Raw genomic sequence first — 16,670 nt, 5'->3', positions numbered from 1 at the left:
TATCTCAATTCCGGGCCATTGCGAGGACCTCAGTCCCTCCTATTCCCTGCCTGCTTGTGGCACAGAATAGTCTAGTCTCCTGTGGGCTGTAATAAATTGGTCTAATTTCAGTTGTTGGATTTAATGTGTGGGGGGAGGGACTGGGGGGATGATGGTGGTGACGGTGACCTGTGTTGTACAGGAGGTTAGACTGGATGATCTGGTGGTCCCTTCTGGCCTTGAACTCCGACTCTGACTTCTGCTGTGACAGAGTTTTTGCAATATGAGTAATAGTCCCTATTTTTATCATTGCTTTCAATGTGTTCTGACCTGAATGGCAACCCAGTCTACATGGTGCATACTTCCCAGATAAATCATTAGCCTCAAGGCATCAAATAAAACTTGGAGTTGTCATCCCCTCAAGACTTACACAGTAAAATTTCACAAAATGTCTTTCAATATAACCTTCAACGTAATCTTCAGCACTTTTAAGATAAGGACAAGAATTCTTTAACATCCAGAGTAGGTAGCTCATGGTTGTGGATGATGCATTGCACAGTAATATGAATATCTTGTCTAAATTTGGCCTCTGAACTGTCTGAACAGTACATATTCACTACTGCACCATCTAAGTTTAGGTCAAGTTACAATTGATCCACAACTCGGAAGGCTGTTTTTATTCCCTGTATGATGCTATTAGCTGCCCACATTCCAAGTCTGTTATGTCAGCAAAGAGAGTATAAGGTTCCCTATCCTGAGCAAATTTGATATATGCTGACGCTTTCTCAGTGACAGCTTTCAGCACAGTATATCAACAAGCACAGTAATAAAATCTACTTTTTGGTATACTTTTTCTGAGACATTTTTTGCCAAAAGACATTGTGGGTACCTCTGTGAGTGGGTGTTTATCCATGGTTAGACCACTTGTGCCTTGCGAGTTGGAGTATTTCAATTTTGGAGATTTTAAAATCATGTCTAGCATCTGTGTAAACAGGGTTAAACAAGAGCCACCCTTGGAATCTCCTTGTGCTACATTTTATAGAGAGTAATTGGAGCTTCTTGAGAACAGAGTGATGTTTTCTGCTACCATGCATTTCACCCAAGCAGCAGAGCAGTTGTGAACATACAGGGGAATCTAGAAAGGCTTTACATCTCCTTGCAAGAGCATTGCCATTATCACAAACCTTTTCATGCTTTCTGCAAATTAAAACAAAACATTAAATCTTTTGACATGAAAACCATGTCTGCTGGGGAAGCGTTTTAGGTCTAAGTTTCTCATGTTCTTTATACTCTTCTGTAACATGTGCTTTACATTTAGTTGGCCAGGCTTTCAGATGGAATTTTGAACACCCCATCCCGCCGCCCCCCAGAAAGAGCAATTGATCCAAATATTGCCAATTTTAAAAAATGAAGTCTGTCTACATAATTTTATAAAAACGTGTTTTAAATAGTGTGTAAATCAAGGATATATTTGTTAATCTTGGTTGGCTCTGGCATCAGCAGTTAAATTTGGAATTACAAGATTGTAGGGTTACCTGCTTAATTTAGAGGAGGCCATCTCCCACTTAAGATCAAATCAAATTGTATTTTTGCAGTTTCAGTAAGTAATCAAGTTGTAGTATGTTTTGTCTGGGTTAGGCAGTTTACACTATTGTTTACATTTTTGGCAAACATAATGATCTTTGAACTATGTGACTGCAGCTTACAGTCTTTGCGCTTCCTCATAAAATCAAAGAAACTCTGTCTTGCAGCAGCTGCATTGCTGCCAAGTTTGCAAGACTCTACACTGCAATTAGACACCTGTGGCTGGCCCATCAAATGTCTACACTGCAATTCAGTAGCCCCTAAGCCCTGCAAGCCCAAGTCACTGGGCACGGGACAGCTGCAGGTTTTTATTGCAATGTAAATATACCTGAAAACTTGCTACACAGACTACTGTTGCTGGAAAATTAAACTGTTGCTCGCTTTTGAACCATCTGGCTATCTGAAAAGCTCACCTCAGTCACCACAGACCACTGATCCAAGCACTAACAGACCGGGCCTTCAAACTGCTTCAGCCTCAGTCAGGCCCCAGGGCATTTCTTGTGTAACTGCCATCAACTAGGTCCATTACCTTCACTCTGACTGGGGGCTCTGTTCTACTGCTTTGCTCAGCCACTTCTCGTCCTTTTGTGCCAGTCCGCCCCGCCCTTTGCACCACTCCCACTCTCCTCTCTGATGATGGGCAGCTCAGCTGCTGTGCCTAATATCACTTAGCCCATCTCTTCCATTGCTACATTGTCTGACAGGCAGAATGATGCTTTTACTTGTCTAGGAGCACTTCTGTTTAGCCTGGTCTTCCAGACCATAGGACTTTTTGCTTGCTGGTGCTGCGACATTGCTCTTGCTCTTACATATTGCATCATCCCCTGCAACTCTCTGTCACTTAGAGACTCCTATCAAGTGCCAAATCCACTTAAAAATTGCCCTCTTAATCTTGATAGCATTCCATAGATTCTCTCCAATCTGTCACTTGATCTGTTCCCTTTCCTACCTGCTCGCTAAGTTTCTCCAGCCTGGATCTAGTCTTTGTCTTTCCCCTCCAGTCCAAGCAATAGGAATTGCTCTTCTACTTGTGCTTTACTTCCGCCAAGCCCACAAGTCACTTCTTTCCTTTAAGTCTCTCTTCTAAACGTTCTTTTTCTCTTTAGCATGTGACTGACAAGTTATATATGTATTGTTAGAATGTCGCACTGCTCTGTTCACAGCTAAGGTTTGTAAGTGCTGTACTAGCCCCAATATCAAATTTCTATTTGGAGGCTAAAATAACAAAATGGGGAAGAGCGGTTTGAATATTCAGAATTGCATGCGTCTAATTTGCGGTTGCACTTCCACGTATATACTTGGTAGTTTTGAGTGGAGTTTTTAAAGGATAATAAAGATGCTGATTTGTTTTGTTTTAAATGACTCTATAGATTGGTGTCCTTGTGTAGAATGTTTCAGAGCACAATAATTTGTTGCTAATAAAATTAGTGACTATATGTTGGAAGGTAGGTTTCTTACTATTCATCTTTAAAATAGGTTATTTTTAAATTAATATTCACTTAGCTCAAAAAGGATACTTTTAAAAGTAATGTTTTCCATCAGCATTTGCAACCTGGTTGTTGTAGCGCTGTGCCAATATAGGAGGGCTAGAAAGTAAAAATAACTTGAAACAAAAGCAAAATTTATTCTTCTATTTTAATTGTGCATTCTAGTGTGTATGTGGTATGTATATGAGTAAGAATAAAATGAAGTTTTTAATCCAACAGTCTCCCTTTAAAACGTTTGGTGCCATGGAGTGAAATGGACATCTCTTTGTACAAAGTTAAAATAAGTATCCGAATTTCAGCAGTTGGTCAGTAGAGCAGAGTTGCAGCTTGAGTGGAAGAATTTAAAACACTTGGCTTTCAATAAACATTGAAAGAGTGAGAAAATATAGGTTAGCCCTTTCCATGGGTTGTTAGTGACCATTTGTATCTTACTGTTTTTTCTCTAGTCATTTGCACACTGCAGTGAGAAGATGCACAGCCCAGCACTTATCAGATGTGGTGGAACGAATGGGACCAGGACGGATATTATCTGGAATTAAGGATGTTACTGACAGGATTTTACCTGCCGTAGCCAAGTTTGCACAGGATGGCTCACAAGAAACAAGGTCAGTAGGTAGTAGTATTACGTTATATATAGCAAATAACTGTTCCAGGTGGAAACTAAAGATGATTTTCATTCTTTAACTTGCTAAACTAGCTTTTTTTTCACCTTTTCATGTGCCTAAATTAGCTTCTCTTGAGTGTGGTTTCTTTGGAGGAGGTGGTGAGGGCATATGAATATCTGAAGGTCTTTCTGCACTTAGAAAATTTCATTTTAAGATATGTTCTATTGTGATCAATTAGACAGGTGGTAATGGGCCAAATTTCCCTAATATTTCTAGGTTAATATGAAATGGTTTGCTACGATTTTAGGTACTATGGTCGAAAGATGCTCTTCAGTATGATGACTCATCCAGACTTTGACAAAATGCTTGAAAAGTATGTGCCGTCTAAGGATTTACCTTACATTAAGGAGTCTGTCAGCAGTCTACGTCAAAAGGTATATGGAAAAGCTTTTGTCTAACAGGTTAGAAAAAAATAAATGTAGGGAGACTAAATGGCTTACGGGATCTGTAAGGTGATACAAGGCCACTGGTAAGCCACTGGTCAGATGTACTTTTGAATACAGCCATTCCTCTGGGAACAAAGGGTGTAAGCCATACTTTCCAGATAGAGCCGCTCCTGTAAAGCAGTGGTTCTGAAAAGGACTTGGGGTTCATGCTGGATAACCAACGGAACATAAGCTCCTAAAGCAGTGCTGTGGCTAAGAGGGTGAATGCAGTCCTTGGATGTATAAATGGGGATATAGCAGTAAGGAGGTGGTATTACCTCTGTATATGGCATTAGTGAGACCATTACATGATACAGTGTTCAGTTCTGGTATCTGCGCTTGAAAAAAGATACTGAAAAACAGGAAGGGGTTCATGAAAGAGCTTCCAAAAATTATTTAAGGTCTGGAAAACACTTTGCAATGGGAGATTTCAGGTGCTCAGTCTTCTTTGCTTATTGAAGAGAAAGTTGAAAGAAGACTTGATCGTGGTCTAAAAAGACCCTCACTCTGTGCAGGTAATCTCGTACTAGAGGGTTATATAATTGAGCAGACAAATGAGTAACAAATCCAACCGCTGGAAAAATTTAACAGTGATAGTATTTAACCATTGGAAGAGATTGCGAGACGATAGATTATGCATCACTTAATGCCTTCAGTCAGGGTTGGATATCTTTCTAAAGGATATGTTCTAGTTCAAACACAAGTTATTGGGCACAGTGCAGGAATAACTGAATGAAGTTCTGTGGCCTGCGTTATGCAGCAGGTCATATTAAATTATCATGATGGTCTCTTCTGGCTTTAAAAATCTGTGAACCTGCCGGTCATTGTTTCTAATCTGGCCAAGGTCAGTAGTACACAGCAATCTCTACTGCTGCGTAGCCTAATGAATAGCCATTTTCCTTGTGGAGAGTAGTCCACATCACACAAAGCACCATGGCAGTTGGTACCGAGTAATTGCTTGTTGGCTGATTCAGTGGCAAGGCCAAAGACTGATCCTAAAAATTGCTGTGTCCTCTCTCTGCAAGAGATACTCCCTTCTGAAGAGAACGGAGGCATACATTTCACAGTGCAGTCTTGGGGAAGTTCGTAAGACTTCAGTATCCAATGGTGTCAGTCTGACAGACTTCAAAAACAGCTAATGTGCATACCAATTTTTACAAAGGAAAAGACCATGAAATACTTTCATCATTATTTATTAAATGCCACTTTTAGCAAGACATAGTTCTGTACAACATAAAAGTAAGTTAAAATACACAAACAAAATTATAATCCTCTTTAAATTCAAAGAGCAAACATATGGGTATAATGTAATAAAATAGTTAATAAGGGGCCAATAGAGGACATTTGGGATGGAAGTAATTTTTAGGTGCTTTTTTATAAGTAGGAAAGAGATGGATTGAGTTGGATCTGTGGTTGGGACGAGTCCCACACCATAATATCCACTGCAGCTAAGGCATGATTGTTGGCTTCAGACAGTGTTGGGACCCTTAAGTGATGGGCAAGATGAGGCTCAAAGTTTTGAGGACAACCTTTAAAACCAGTTATCTTTATCGTCAGTCTGACACTTTAGCAGCCAGTGTAAAGAATACAGAGACAGCATAATATGCTCACGTTGCTTAAACCTGAGTCGATGTGTTGCTGCCTCTGAACCAGGAACAAATGACAGAGGAGACCTGCTAAAATGGAATTACAATAATCATGCCTCATGGTTAGGAAGGAGCGTGTTACTTTGCCGAGGGCACGTCAGAATAAGTAAGGGTGTAGGTTGCACAGATTACACAACCAGAATAGGCACTTGGAAATCACCTCTGACCCATGGCTTTCATTGGAAAGGACCTGATCAAAAAGGACATTGGGGTATGTCTACACTTCAGCTAAAAACCCACAACTGACTCAGGCTCACAGGGCTCAGGCTAAGGGGCTGTTTAATTGAGGTGTAGATATTCAGGCTTGAGCTGGAGCTCGAGCTCTGGGATCCTCTCACCTTGCAGGGTCTTCAAGCCCAGGCTCCAGCCCACGCCTGAATATCTACATCTCAATTAAATGGCCCCGAACCCTGAATCCCGTGAGGCTGAGTCAGCTGGCATGGGTCAGCCACATGGTTTTAATTGCGGTTTAGACATTCTCCAGGTTCCTTAATCTGGTCCACAACTTCTGAACAAGTTTCCTCAACAAACAGGCAGTTGAAACCTCCTACCAACAGCCTCCACCGAACAGGACAGGTTTCATTTTGCCAGGGTTTAAGATAAGGTAGGTTCAGCACAATTAGCTGGCTTTATTACCCAGACACTGTCCAGGGTGAAGACCAAATCTGTGGGACCCAAGAGCTACCATTGTCCATCATCCAGCGCACTGAAAACCCTTTACTATGTTCAGAAATACTGCTGCCAAGAGGTGTCTCAGCATGTTAGGCAACTTCCTTGAGAGATGTTGTATTTCACATTTCTGATTACTAGTGTTCAGGGGCTTATCTTTGTCTTCTATGGCTCCTAGCACATGGCTAGCACTTTAATATTCAATAATAAATTATTAGCTAGAAAAATATGTAGTTAAATCTTTTATAATTTATTATTAAAACATTTGTTCTTGCTGATGCACCCTGGGGGGTGCAACCACTGGTAGGTTGCTGCTTTTAAGGGACTTGTGGTAGTCAGTTCCTGTGACTGCCCAATGTTCTGTACCTTGTGTGATGACTTGAAAAGCGAAGTTACATGTAAAACAAATGAATAATTTACAGGGAGGAGCATAAAGTGACTTACAATAAGATTGCAAGAGATGTAACTGTCCCTCAGTGTTTTGGTGTAAGTACTTGTTTCAGTACTATGGAGCAAGATTAAATGACAGGGAATAAAAAGTCCTAAATAATGTTTACACTACAGTTTTCGCCATTGTCAACATTTGAGCAGCTGCAGCAGTGGTGAATGGCATGTCCAGTTTTTGCCAGTGTGGTCACACGCTGAGAGAACAAACTAAATCACTGAGAGTTTTAAGCTCAGCATTGAGAACCTAGTTTTACAGCCAACATTAGTCCATCCCTTTCAGCAACCAGACATGACTGTACTGTACTTACTATTTCGAAAGGGTTTCAAAGAATACAACAGGTATTCTTAAGACAAGCGGATTAATTTAAAATTGCCCCATAAAACCAAGTAGTTAACAACTTCCCAAAAGGAAGAATTAGAAATTTGATAATTGGCGCCGAAACTTGTAACTAACATATTTAATGGGATAGAAACAACTCCGTATTCTAGGTATTTGCACAACTCAGACATTTAACCCAATAATTGCAGAATCATTAGGAGCTTCTAAATGTGAAGATGGCAGTTTGACTCATCACTTTCAATAAATTGCATAGGGGAAAAGTCTGTTGTGACTTTCTCCTTTGAAGACTTAAACCTGGACAGGGATCGAGCAGTGGCAGTTGATGGAGTTTAGCTTTGGGTAGTTTTGGCTGTCACCAATGGATGTAGCTTTGGCATATAAATCAGGAAGGCTGGAGGAGGAGGGGATAACGTAAAGGAAATGAAGAGGTGAAATGGCAGTGTTTTTAAGTATCTTTCCTACTTATGTAAATTTAATATAAACAAATAGTGAGTTTACAGTCTTGCATCTTGGCTATGGTGAATAATGTTAATACTAGGGATAAATGGTCATTTTATTGTATTGCTTTGGAATACAATTGCATTGTGAACAGATTGCGCCTATGAAAAGACACAAAGTGAATCTAATCTGTAATTGCTTCGGTTGCAACAAGTGAACTATTTGCTACTGTAGTTTGATCAACCGTTAGGCTGCTATTAAAGAGCTTCCAACGCCACAGCACAGTACTGGATAACCTCTTATTTATGGTCATATATTTGCAGGGCCTAGGAGAGATGCCTCTAGACACACAGTCAGCCAAAGGAAGACGTTCTCATACTGGCAGCATTGGACATTCCAGGTCATCATCTACTTCGAGAGATGTGCTCAATATCACTGAAAGGTAGAATTGTCTTGCTAAACTGCAGACTCTGTTAGTAATTCATCTCTGGGGAATATTCTTTGCAGTACCGCTGGGGAGAGATTGTACAATGTTCATAGCAATATTTGTCAGATTTAAATGGAACTTAAAAAAAAAAAAAAAAAGTTGGTGGAACTTGAGATATCTCAAGTAAATACTTTTAATTAGGCTGTCACTCCTTACTAATAACTAGCTTACTGCTTTGTGCAGTTAGGTGTAAATTAACTCACCGATTGCCTATGAACACACATGTATCTTATGAAGGAGCATTTGTAGTGCCTTTTGTTCATGTACAGTGCTTCACTATTACTGTAAATGTAGTTTAAAGGTTTTACTTTTTCTGTGCATGATATTGGAGTAACTGAAGTTCTTACTCAGTGCTGGACCATATCAGTAAGAATATCAGTACATATGTTTTATAGTGTTTAATCGTTAATTTGATAATGACTAAACTCCACTGGAAAAATTAAATTATTGGCTGGGAGACTAATACAAAATAATTAAAATAAGTTGCATATAAATTCTACAATGGGCTCTTTGAAATCTTTTCAACAGCATTCTGATTATACCCTACTAGACCAAGTAATGGAGCTGGTCAGTGGATAACTTGTCTGATAAAAATCACTAAATGGCAGTATTGTCATACGATAAAAATAGAGGAGTATGTCTCAAGTTTACACAACTGTTATATTAATCATCATAATACTGACCCTTGTTTTTTTGACAATCCAGATTTGTCATTGGTATAAACTATTTAGATTCAAATGGGAATGCTACATTCTGGGAGCTACTACCCCAAGCATTGAGAAGACAGATACTTATTCAAAATACTGATAGTTGTTAGGAAATGTGTCACAAACAAGCTTATATTGAAGGTGTGGCTAAATAAATTTTAAAACTACAGGCGTAAAACAAATTGCAAGTAGAAGCAAACAATTTCTGGACTTTTGAGAGCATATGAGCTGCAGCAAACCAATTACTCCATACTCTTGAGCACCTAGTAAAGCAGTATAGATCCTGAGCTAATACACACATACAGTGTACTAAATTATTTATGGAAAATTGCATTACATACTCTAGATAGATAGCACATGTTTTGGATACAGCAAAGTTATCTGTGTATCAAATATTCAACAGCTGTTTTGCCTTTAATCTATGTTTCCTAATTGTAAACATGGCCATGTAGAAGAATAACCATTTGAAATGTAAATAGATTTTATATAATACACAGAGCATGGACTCCACATTGGATTGAAATGTGATGTTTGATACTTTGGATACTCGTGTGGAAAGTACAATAGTTTTCCTTCCTGTTTTAATTGTCTCTTTTAGGATACGTCTACACAGCAGATGAAGGTGTGATTGTAGCACAGGTAGGCATACTTACGCTAGCTTTAGTCTAGCCATGTGGGTAGCAATAGTTTTAAAGATGTGACAGTGTGGCCTTCAGCGTAGGCTAGAACCTGAGTGCAGACCCATCACACCTTCACTTGCTTGGTAGACATACCATTAGAAACTATTTTGAAAAAAGAGAAGAAAGGTAGAGATCCAAGAAGCAATATTAAAAGTATACCGAGTAAAAGGAATTGCACATGAATTTGTAACGTTTTATTGTTCCTTTGTTAAATATAGTTCTTCTTTGAGTATGTGTCAGTGTGGATCCCCCTGTAGGTGCGCATGCACCTCATGTGCACAAGGTTGGAGTCTTTTGAATAGCGTTGTCCGTTGGAGCCACAAGTGCAAGGTCATAAAGGGTGGAGTGGCTGAAGACATCTCTGTTCCCTTGAACTGCCTGTGGCAGCGAGATAGAGCCCAGCAAGTGTCTAATTCATTACTGTAGAGCTTCAGACTCATCGTTTTCTTGATTACTTTGGTGTAGAGAATTTATCTTCACTCTTATCCCCTATTTTCTTTACTTTGGATGTTGCAGGAAGAAAAGAGTAGTTCCCCACACCCGTACGGTGGGGGTGAGCCTCTTTGTGCTAACATGACAGGCTCTAAGCCATCAGGGTTCAAACTGTGCGTTGGCATCATTCTCCTCACGGACAGACACAGCCATTGCCTATTCTCCTGTGGGAGTGCTGTATCCCAAAGTGCGTGGTGTGCTCATAGTTTTCCTCCAGGACCCGCAGTCCAGGGATGCCTGGCTCAAGTTACATCTGGTTGAACAATTCATACTGGTCACTTTGGATCCAGAGGAAACAACCACCCAAGTGGCTATGAAAGAGTTGGCATTGGCCAGCACTCCCTCGAACAGGCACCATGCTCTGGGGTCAGGCAGCAGAAGAAAGGCAACAAAGAGGACGCTGTCAAAACTTGCACCAACTCTGACATGATGCTTTTTGCACTCGTAGCCTCGGCACTTACAGCCTCAATACCACAGCTAATACTTTCGTCTCAGTCACAGAATTTGGCGAATGTGTCAGTTTCAGAATTTGGCCTGAGTTTTCCACGCCACCATGACCCTATTGAAAGTCAGTAAGGAGGGTCAGCCTTAAGTGCTCAACACACTCACTCTTCTGGCTGAAATGAAGGAAGACTGTCTTCAGAGTGAGATGAAGTAAGGAGCATTCTGAAAGGGGCTACAAAGAAGATCTCATGAGTCTCCTGTTTTTCCCCACTCTTCACTGGGGGAGAAATTGCACCTACTGGACATTTCCAGAGCTTTGTTTAGTATGTTGATAGAACCAAACCATTCGGGCAGTGTCCCCATTTATTCCTAGCTATAGTTGGATGGTCCAAGGGATAGGTCATCTCATCACAAATTCTGTTCTGTATAGGTTTTTATACCAAACTCGTCACCATAGTATTTGAGCGTCCTCTATTAAAGCAATATGCAAAGTGATTATGCATCTGTCATGTGGTGTTTTTCCTCTCTCCAGAGTGAGAAGCACGTGCAGTGTAATGTCTTGTTTTGGTGGGATTTTGTTCTTCTATTAAAATGTATTTATTAAATAAATATACCTGTTGCTACGTGATTATTAGAGAAGGCAGGTCAGAGAAATGAACCTTGGATCAGAAAGTGGTGAGGTTTGTGATGGTCCTTAGTTCTTGACAAAGTTCATTCCCTAGTCTCGGACCATCCCTGGAGAAGATTTTGTCTCCCACACAGACGAGCTTTAGTCTTATTGTTAAGAGTTCCATTGTACCAAAGGAGTGAAGCTGTCAACCACGGTCTTTACAATGGAGCTTTAGACAGTCTTCTAGATCTCCTGGGCCCAAGCCATGGAGTGATTTGAAAATAAGGACCAACACCTTGAACTTGATTCAAAATTCTATGGGAAGCCGTAGTAGAGAGCAGAAGAGAGGTGTCATGAGCTCACGGTAATCCATGTTGCCTAGGAGATGCGCCGCAGCATTTTGTATTAATTGGAGTTTCCTAAGTATTGAAAGTTTTGTGCATAGGGATATCACATTGCTGTCGTCCAGGTGAGAAGTGACGAAGGCCTGAATAACTGAGGCCAGGTCTTTTTCTGCCAGGAATGGCATGGAGTCTCCTAGCCAGGTGGAGATGGTAGAAAACATTACTTGTGGACTTTGCAATGGACTGATACCTGCATGTCCTCGAGTGAGGTTAAAAGCAGCAAGGATTGATGTCTTGGTTGTGAAATCACCAGAATCAGCGGATTTGTATGTAACATTTTGATCAGCACAGGGCTGTTGTTTGTCTCAGACATAGGGAAAGTGCTGCCCGGGGACACCACAGCTAAGAGGCTCTTTCCTTGGTGAGGTGCCGGGCTGCTGTGAATTCACCTGCTAAGCACACCCAGGCTAACAGGAATCTAGTGCAACAGAGGTAATATGCAAGGAGTAAGTGCAACAAGCATGGTTTGTTCTCTGTGTCAGCCTCTTGCTGTCCTCCTCCTCCTCCCTAGGCCATCCCCCACTGGCATCTTTATTGTGCTTCTGATTTAGACTGACTCTGTAAGCTCCTCGGGGCAGCGCTCCCGTCTTCTTTTATCTACCTAGATATACTCAGCCCTGAGATCACACTTGTCTCTGAAAGATCTCTGAGCCCTTCACAAACATGGGTAAGTGTAATTTCTGATGAGGAAACTGCGGCACGATGTTTTAAGGGATTTGCTCAAGATTATATGGTGGGTCAGTGATAGACCAGGAACTGAGCTCACCACTGCTGACTCCCGGGCCAATCTGTGCAGCCACACTGCCTACTCCTGCAGTACCCAAGCTTTTTAGTAAATGAGTCTGCACTAGGATGATGTCCCTCAAACGCCAGACATCTACTGACACTGGACACTTGTGGATTCATGAGTCAGTGTTTGTAAATCACAGACTCTGGAGATTAAAAAGGCCAGTTAGACCATCCAGTCATCCCTGCCAGCACAGGATCATACCCACTTGTGCATTTATTAGTATTTGGACAAACAAAACAGCACAAAGCCATTTTTTTGTTGTCCTTTCCCCAGATCACGTCGTCCTCTTGATTTGCAGGTGGAACACAGGTGGCTTAGATAGGTGTGTGGGGGGGTGTGTGTGTTAAAATCTGTGCTTCAGACAACAGAAGGAGGAAAATAACAGAGCCTGTGAAAGAGCAAGATACCTACTTTATCTGAGACATGTTTTTAAAGGGCTGTGAGTGTGGTGGGAGTTGGACTAGCCATATCCTGCTATAGAGAATCATATTTCATTTCCATTCCCCAGGATGAAAAGGTGATGATGGCTAATTTGAACCTGGTCATTAAGACCCCATTTCAAAACTCAGTGTCAGTTAAACTCTGTTCTCCTCCCTAGCCTGTGGGCCTTTGTTTGTTGTTATTAATCAGGAAACAGGGAAATTGCTTTTACCATAAAATTTGGACTTTATTTGCTGGAAACAAAACACTGATCTAATTTTGCCTGATGGAAGAGATGTTTATGCCTGCTGGACATGAATACGGGAATGCTTCCCAGAAGAGAGCAGTTTAACACAGCTCCTGTGGGCTAGGGAAAGACAGGCAGATTATTGACCGACAAGGAGGGGTCCAGCTGCAGTGGTGGATCCCATTCACTGGGACATGTTAGCAGGCAAGATTCTCTCTCTGGAAGCCACACATGGCCATGGAGTTTAGTGTTGGGGAGGATTAAATTCCAGAGAAGTATATTTGAAATCTTTATACAATAGGTTTCAGAGTAACAGCCGTGTTAGTCTGTATTCGCAAAAAGAAAAGGAGTACTTGTGGCACCTTAGAGACTAACCAATTTATCTGAGCATAAGCTTTCGTGAGCTACAGCTCACTTCATCGGATGCATACTGTGGAAAGTGTAGAAGATCTTTTTATATACACACAAAGTATGAAAAAATACCTCCTCCCACCCCACTCTCCTGCTGGTAATAGCTTATCTAAAGTGACCACTCTCCTTACAGTGTGTGTGATAATCAAGTTGGGCCATTTCCAGCACAAATCCAGGTTTTCTCACCCCCCGTCCCCTCCCCCCCCACAAACCCACTCTTCTGCTGGTAATAGCTTATCTAAAGTGACCACTCTCCTTACAATGTGTATGATAATCAAGGTGGGCCATTTCCAGCACAAATCCAGGGTTTAACAAGAACGTCTGGGGGGCGGGGGGGGGGGTAGGAAAAAACACGGGGAAATAGGTTACCTTGCATAATGACTTAGCCACTCCCAGTCTCTATTCAAGCTTAAGTTAATTGTATCCAATTTGCAAATGAATTCCAATTCAACAGTTTCTCGCTGGAGTCTGGATTTGAAGTTTTTTTGTTGTAATATAGCAACTTTCACGTCTGTAATCGCGTGACCAGAGAGATTGAAGTGTTCTCCGACTGGTTTATGAATGTTAGAATTCTTGACATCTGATTTGCGTCCATTTATTCTTTTACGTAGAGACTGTCCAGTTTGACCAATGTCAATGTCCAACCCCTCAGACAGAGACAAACACCTACAAGATCTCTATCAAGCATTCTTACAACTACAGTACTCACCTGCGGAAGTGAAGAAACAGATTGATAGAGCCAGAAGAGTTCCCAGAAGTCACCTACTACAGGACAGGCCTAACAAAGAAAACAACAGAACGCCACTAGCCGTCACCTTCAGCCCCCAACTAAAACCCCTCCAACGCATTATTAAGGATCTACAACCTATCCTGAAGGATGACCCAACACTCTCACAAATCTTGGGAGACAGGCCAGTCCTTGCCTACAGACAGCCCCCCAACCTGAAGCAAATACTCACCAGCAACCACATACCACACAACAGAACCACTAACCCAGGAACCTATCCTTGCAACAAAGCCCGTTGCCAACTGTGCCCACATATCTATTCAGGGAACACCATCACAGGGCCTAATAACATCAGCCACACTATCAGAGGCTCGTTCACCTGCACATCCACCAATGTGATCTGTGCCAGCAATGCCCCTCTGCCATGTACATTGGTCAAACTGGACAGTCTCTACGTAAAAGAATAAATGGACACAAATCAGATGTCAAGAATTCTAACATTCATAAACCAGTCGGAGAACACTTCAATCTTTCTGGTTACACAATTACAGACATGAAAGTTGCTATATTACAACAAAAAAACTTCAAATCCAGACTCCAGCGAGAAACTGTTGAATTGGAATTCATTTGCAAATTGGATACAATTAACTTAGGCTTGAATAGAGACTGGGAGTGGCTAAGTCATTATGCAAGGTAACCTATTTCCCCTTGTTTTTTCCTACCCCCCCCACCCTCAAGACGTTCTTGTTAAACCCTGGATTTGTGCTGGAAATGGCCCACCTTGATTATCATACACATTGTAAGGAGAGTGGTCACTTTAGATAAGCTATTACCAGCAGGAGAGTGGGGTGGGAGGAGGTATTTTTTCATGCTTTGTGTGTATATAAAAAGATCTTCTACACTTTCCACAGTATGCATCTGATGAAGTGAGCTGTAGCTCACGAAAGCTTATGCTCAAATAAATTGGTTAGTCTCTAAGGTGCCACAAGTCCTCCTTTTCTTTATAAAATAGATACTACAACACTGGTCCCAAAGGCTGTAGTGACTCCACTGTAAACTCTAGCCTTAGAGATCTTGATTGCAATGCACTGCAGTATTGCTTTCTGAAAGGGCTCCTAACTTGTGATCTCTGGTTTACGGGGGAAGCTTCCCCTTTTTTCCCATATACACGTTCTGGAGAGATGAACTATAGTTCGAACTCTTATAATCCCTTTCATTTCACCAGTGAATTCTACCTCCCACCATCCTTCTGTAGGTATCTTTATCCCTCTTTTGTATAAGGGAAAACTGAGGCACCAAAACATATGATCTGCCCAAGCTCACAAAGGAGGCAAGTGGCAGAGTTACAGGGCTGTAACCAGGGTGGCCCCAGCAGGTAAGCCACCCAGAGTGCAAAGCTGCAGGGGTGGAAACATGATGAAAAACGGTGGGGCCGCAAATATGCTTGCTTGCCCTGGGCACTAAAATGTCTAGTTATGGCTCTGGATCTCACCCAAGCGCTGGGTCGTCTTTGTAGTACAGTTGTGTCCGTATGTGGTGAAGGATAGAGAAAGCTCTGTGTCATCTGTATATTGCTGGCATTTGAGTTCATGTTGTCTGACCTAGTGGTTAGATGTTGAGAAGAACTGGAGAAAGAGTTGAACCTTGTAGAACCCCACAAGACAGGGGTCTAGTGGTGGAGGTGCAGTTTCCCATCATGACTCTTTAGGTGCATCCCTCCAGGAAGAGTTCAGACCATTTAGCACTTTACCTCAGACTCCTGCTACCTAACTCAGGAGAGACAGCAGTACCTTTGTGGTCAACAATGTTAATTGGTGCAGAGGTGTCCAGGAGGATGAGAATGGATGTCTGTTCTTTACTCATTGATGGATGATCTCCTCCTGTCAATGCAACTAAAGCAGTTCCAATTCCCTGTCCTGGCCTGCATCCAGATTGTGCTGGGTTTAGAATGTTGGCTTCCATTAGATGAGCTTATAGTTTACCTTTTGCTTGCTTGGTTGCTTGCTTAGGAATGAGAGGTTTGACACTGGGCAGTAGTTGGCTAGGACTAAAGTATCCATGGTGGGTTTTTTTTTTTGTTGTTCAGACTATTCAATGGTTGAAAGAGGAAGATTCCTTCTCTGAATGAGGCATTGGCTATATTGGTCAGGAGTGGCATCACTTGTTCGTGACTCAGAAGCCAGGAAGGGCATGAGTCAGATTCACAGGTCTTGGGTTGGGACTCTTTTAGGGTATCCAGAACTTCTTGATGAGTGAATGTACTGAACTCTGGGAATACAGATGGGCTGTTGGTTGTTGGGTACAAGCGGAGAGATCCATGCTGTTTGAGAAGGCTTCCCAAATGTGCGTGATCTTTTCAGTGAAATAGGATGATAACTCTTCACAGAGCTGGGTGCTTGGCTGTAATGCAGGCATTGAGGATTGATGAAGTGATTTACCACCACTGATTGCTCCTTGGAGCAGGATTTGGCAGCCTTGGTGGAGGCTGATAGGAAGGTTCTCTTGGCCTGTAAGACAACCTCAGGATAGGCTTTGAGGTATTCGTTACGTTTCATCCTATCTGAATGAATT

General features: G+C 41.7%; 1 protein-coding gene across 2 annotated transcripts in view; it reads left to right on the top strand.

Annotated features, from left to right (window-relative positions):
• TOGARAM1 (TOG array regulator of axonemal microtubules 1) overlaps positions 1–16,670 on the top strand; it is an 84,231-nt gene that overhangs the window by 51,287 nt on the left and 16,274 nt on the right. For both annotated transcript variants that reach the window (XM_074956584.1, XM_074956585.1), the window contains exons 16-18: positions 3,497–3,655; positions 3,963–4,089; positions 8,004–8,122. In XM_074956584.1, coding sequence (XP_074812685.1) covers positions 3,497–3,655; positions 3,963–4,089; positions 8,004–8,122 — 405 coding nt within the window. The remainder of the gene's footprint in view (positions 1–3,496; positions 3,656–3,962; positions 4,090–8,003; positions 8,123–16,670) is intronic.

The sequence above is a fragment of the Natator depressus genome, chromosome 6 (assembly GCF_965152275.1).
Source record: "Natator depressus isolate rNatDep1 chromosome 6, rNatDep2.hap1, whole genome shotgun sequence".
Lineage (NCBI taxonomy): Eukaryota > Metazoa > Chordata > Testudines > Cheloniidae > Natator > Natator depressus.
Note: the sequence above shows the minus strand (reverse complement) of the source record. Positions and strands in the feature narration are given on the sequence as shown.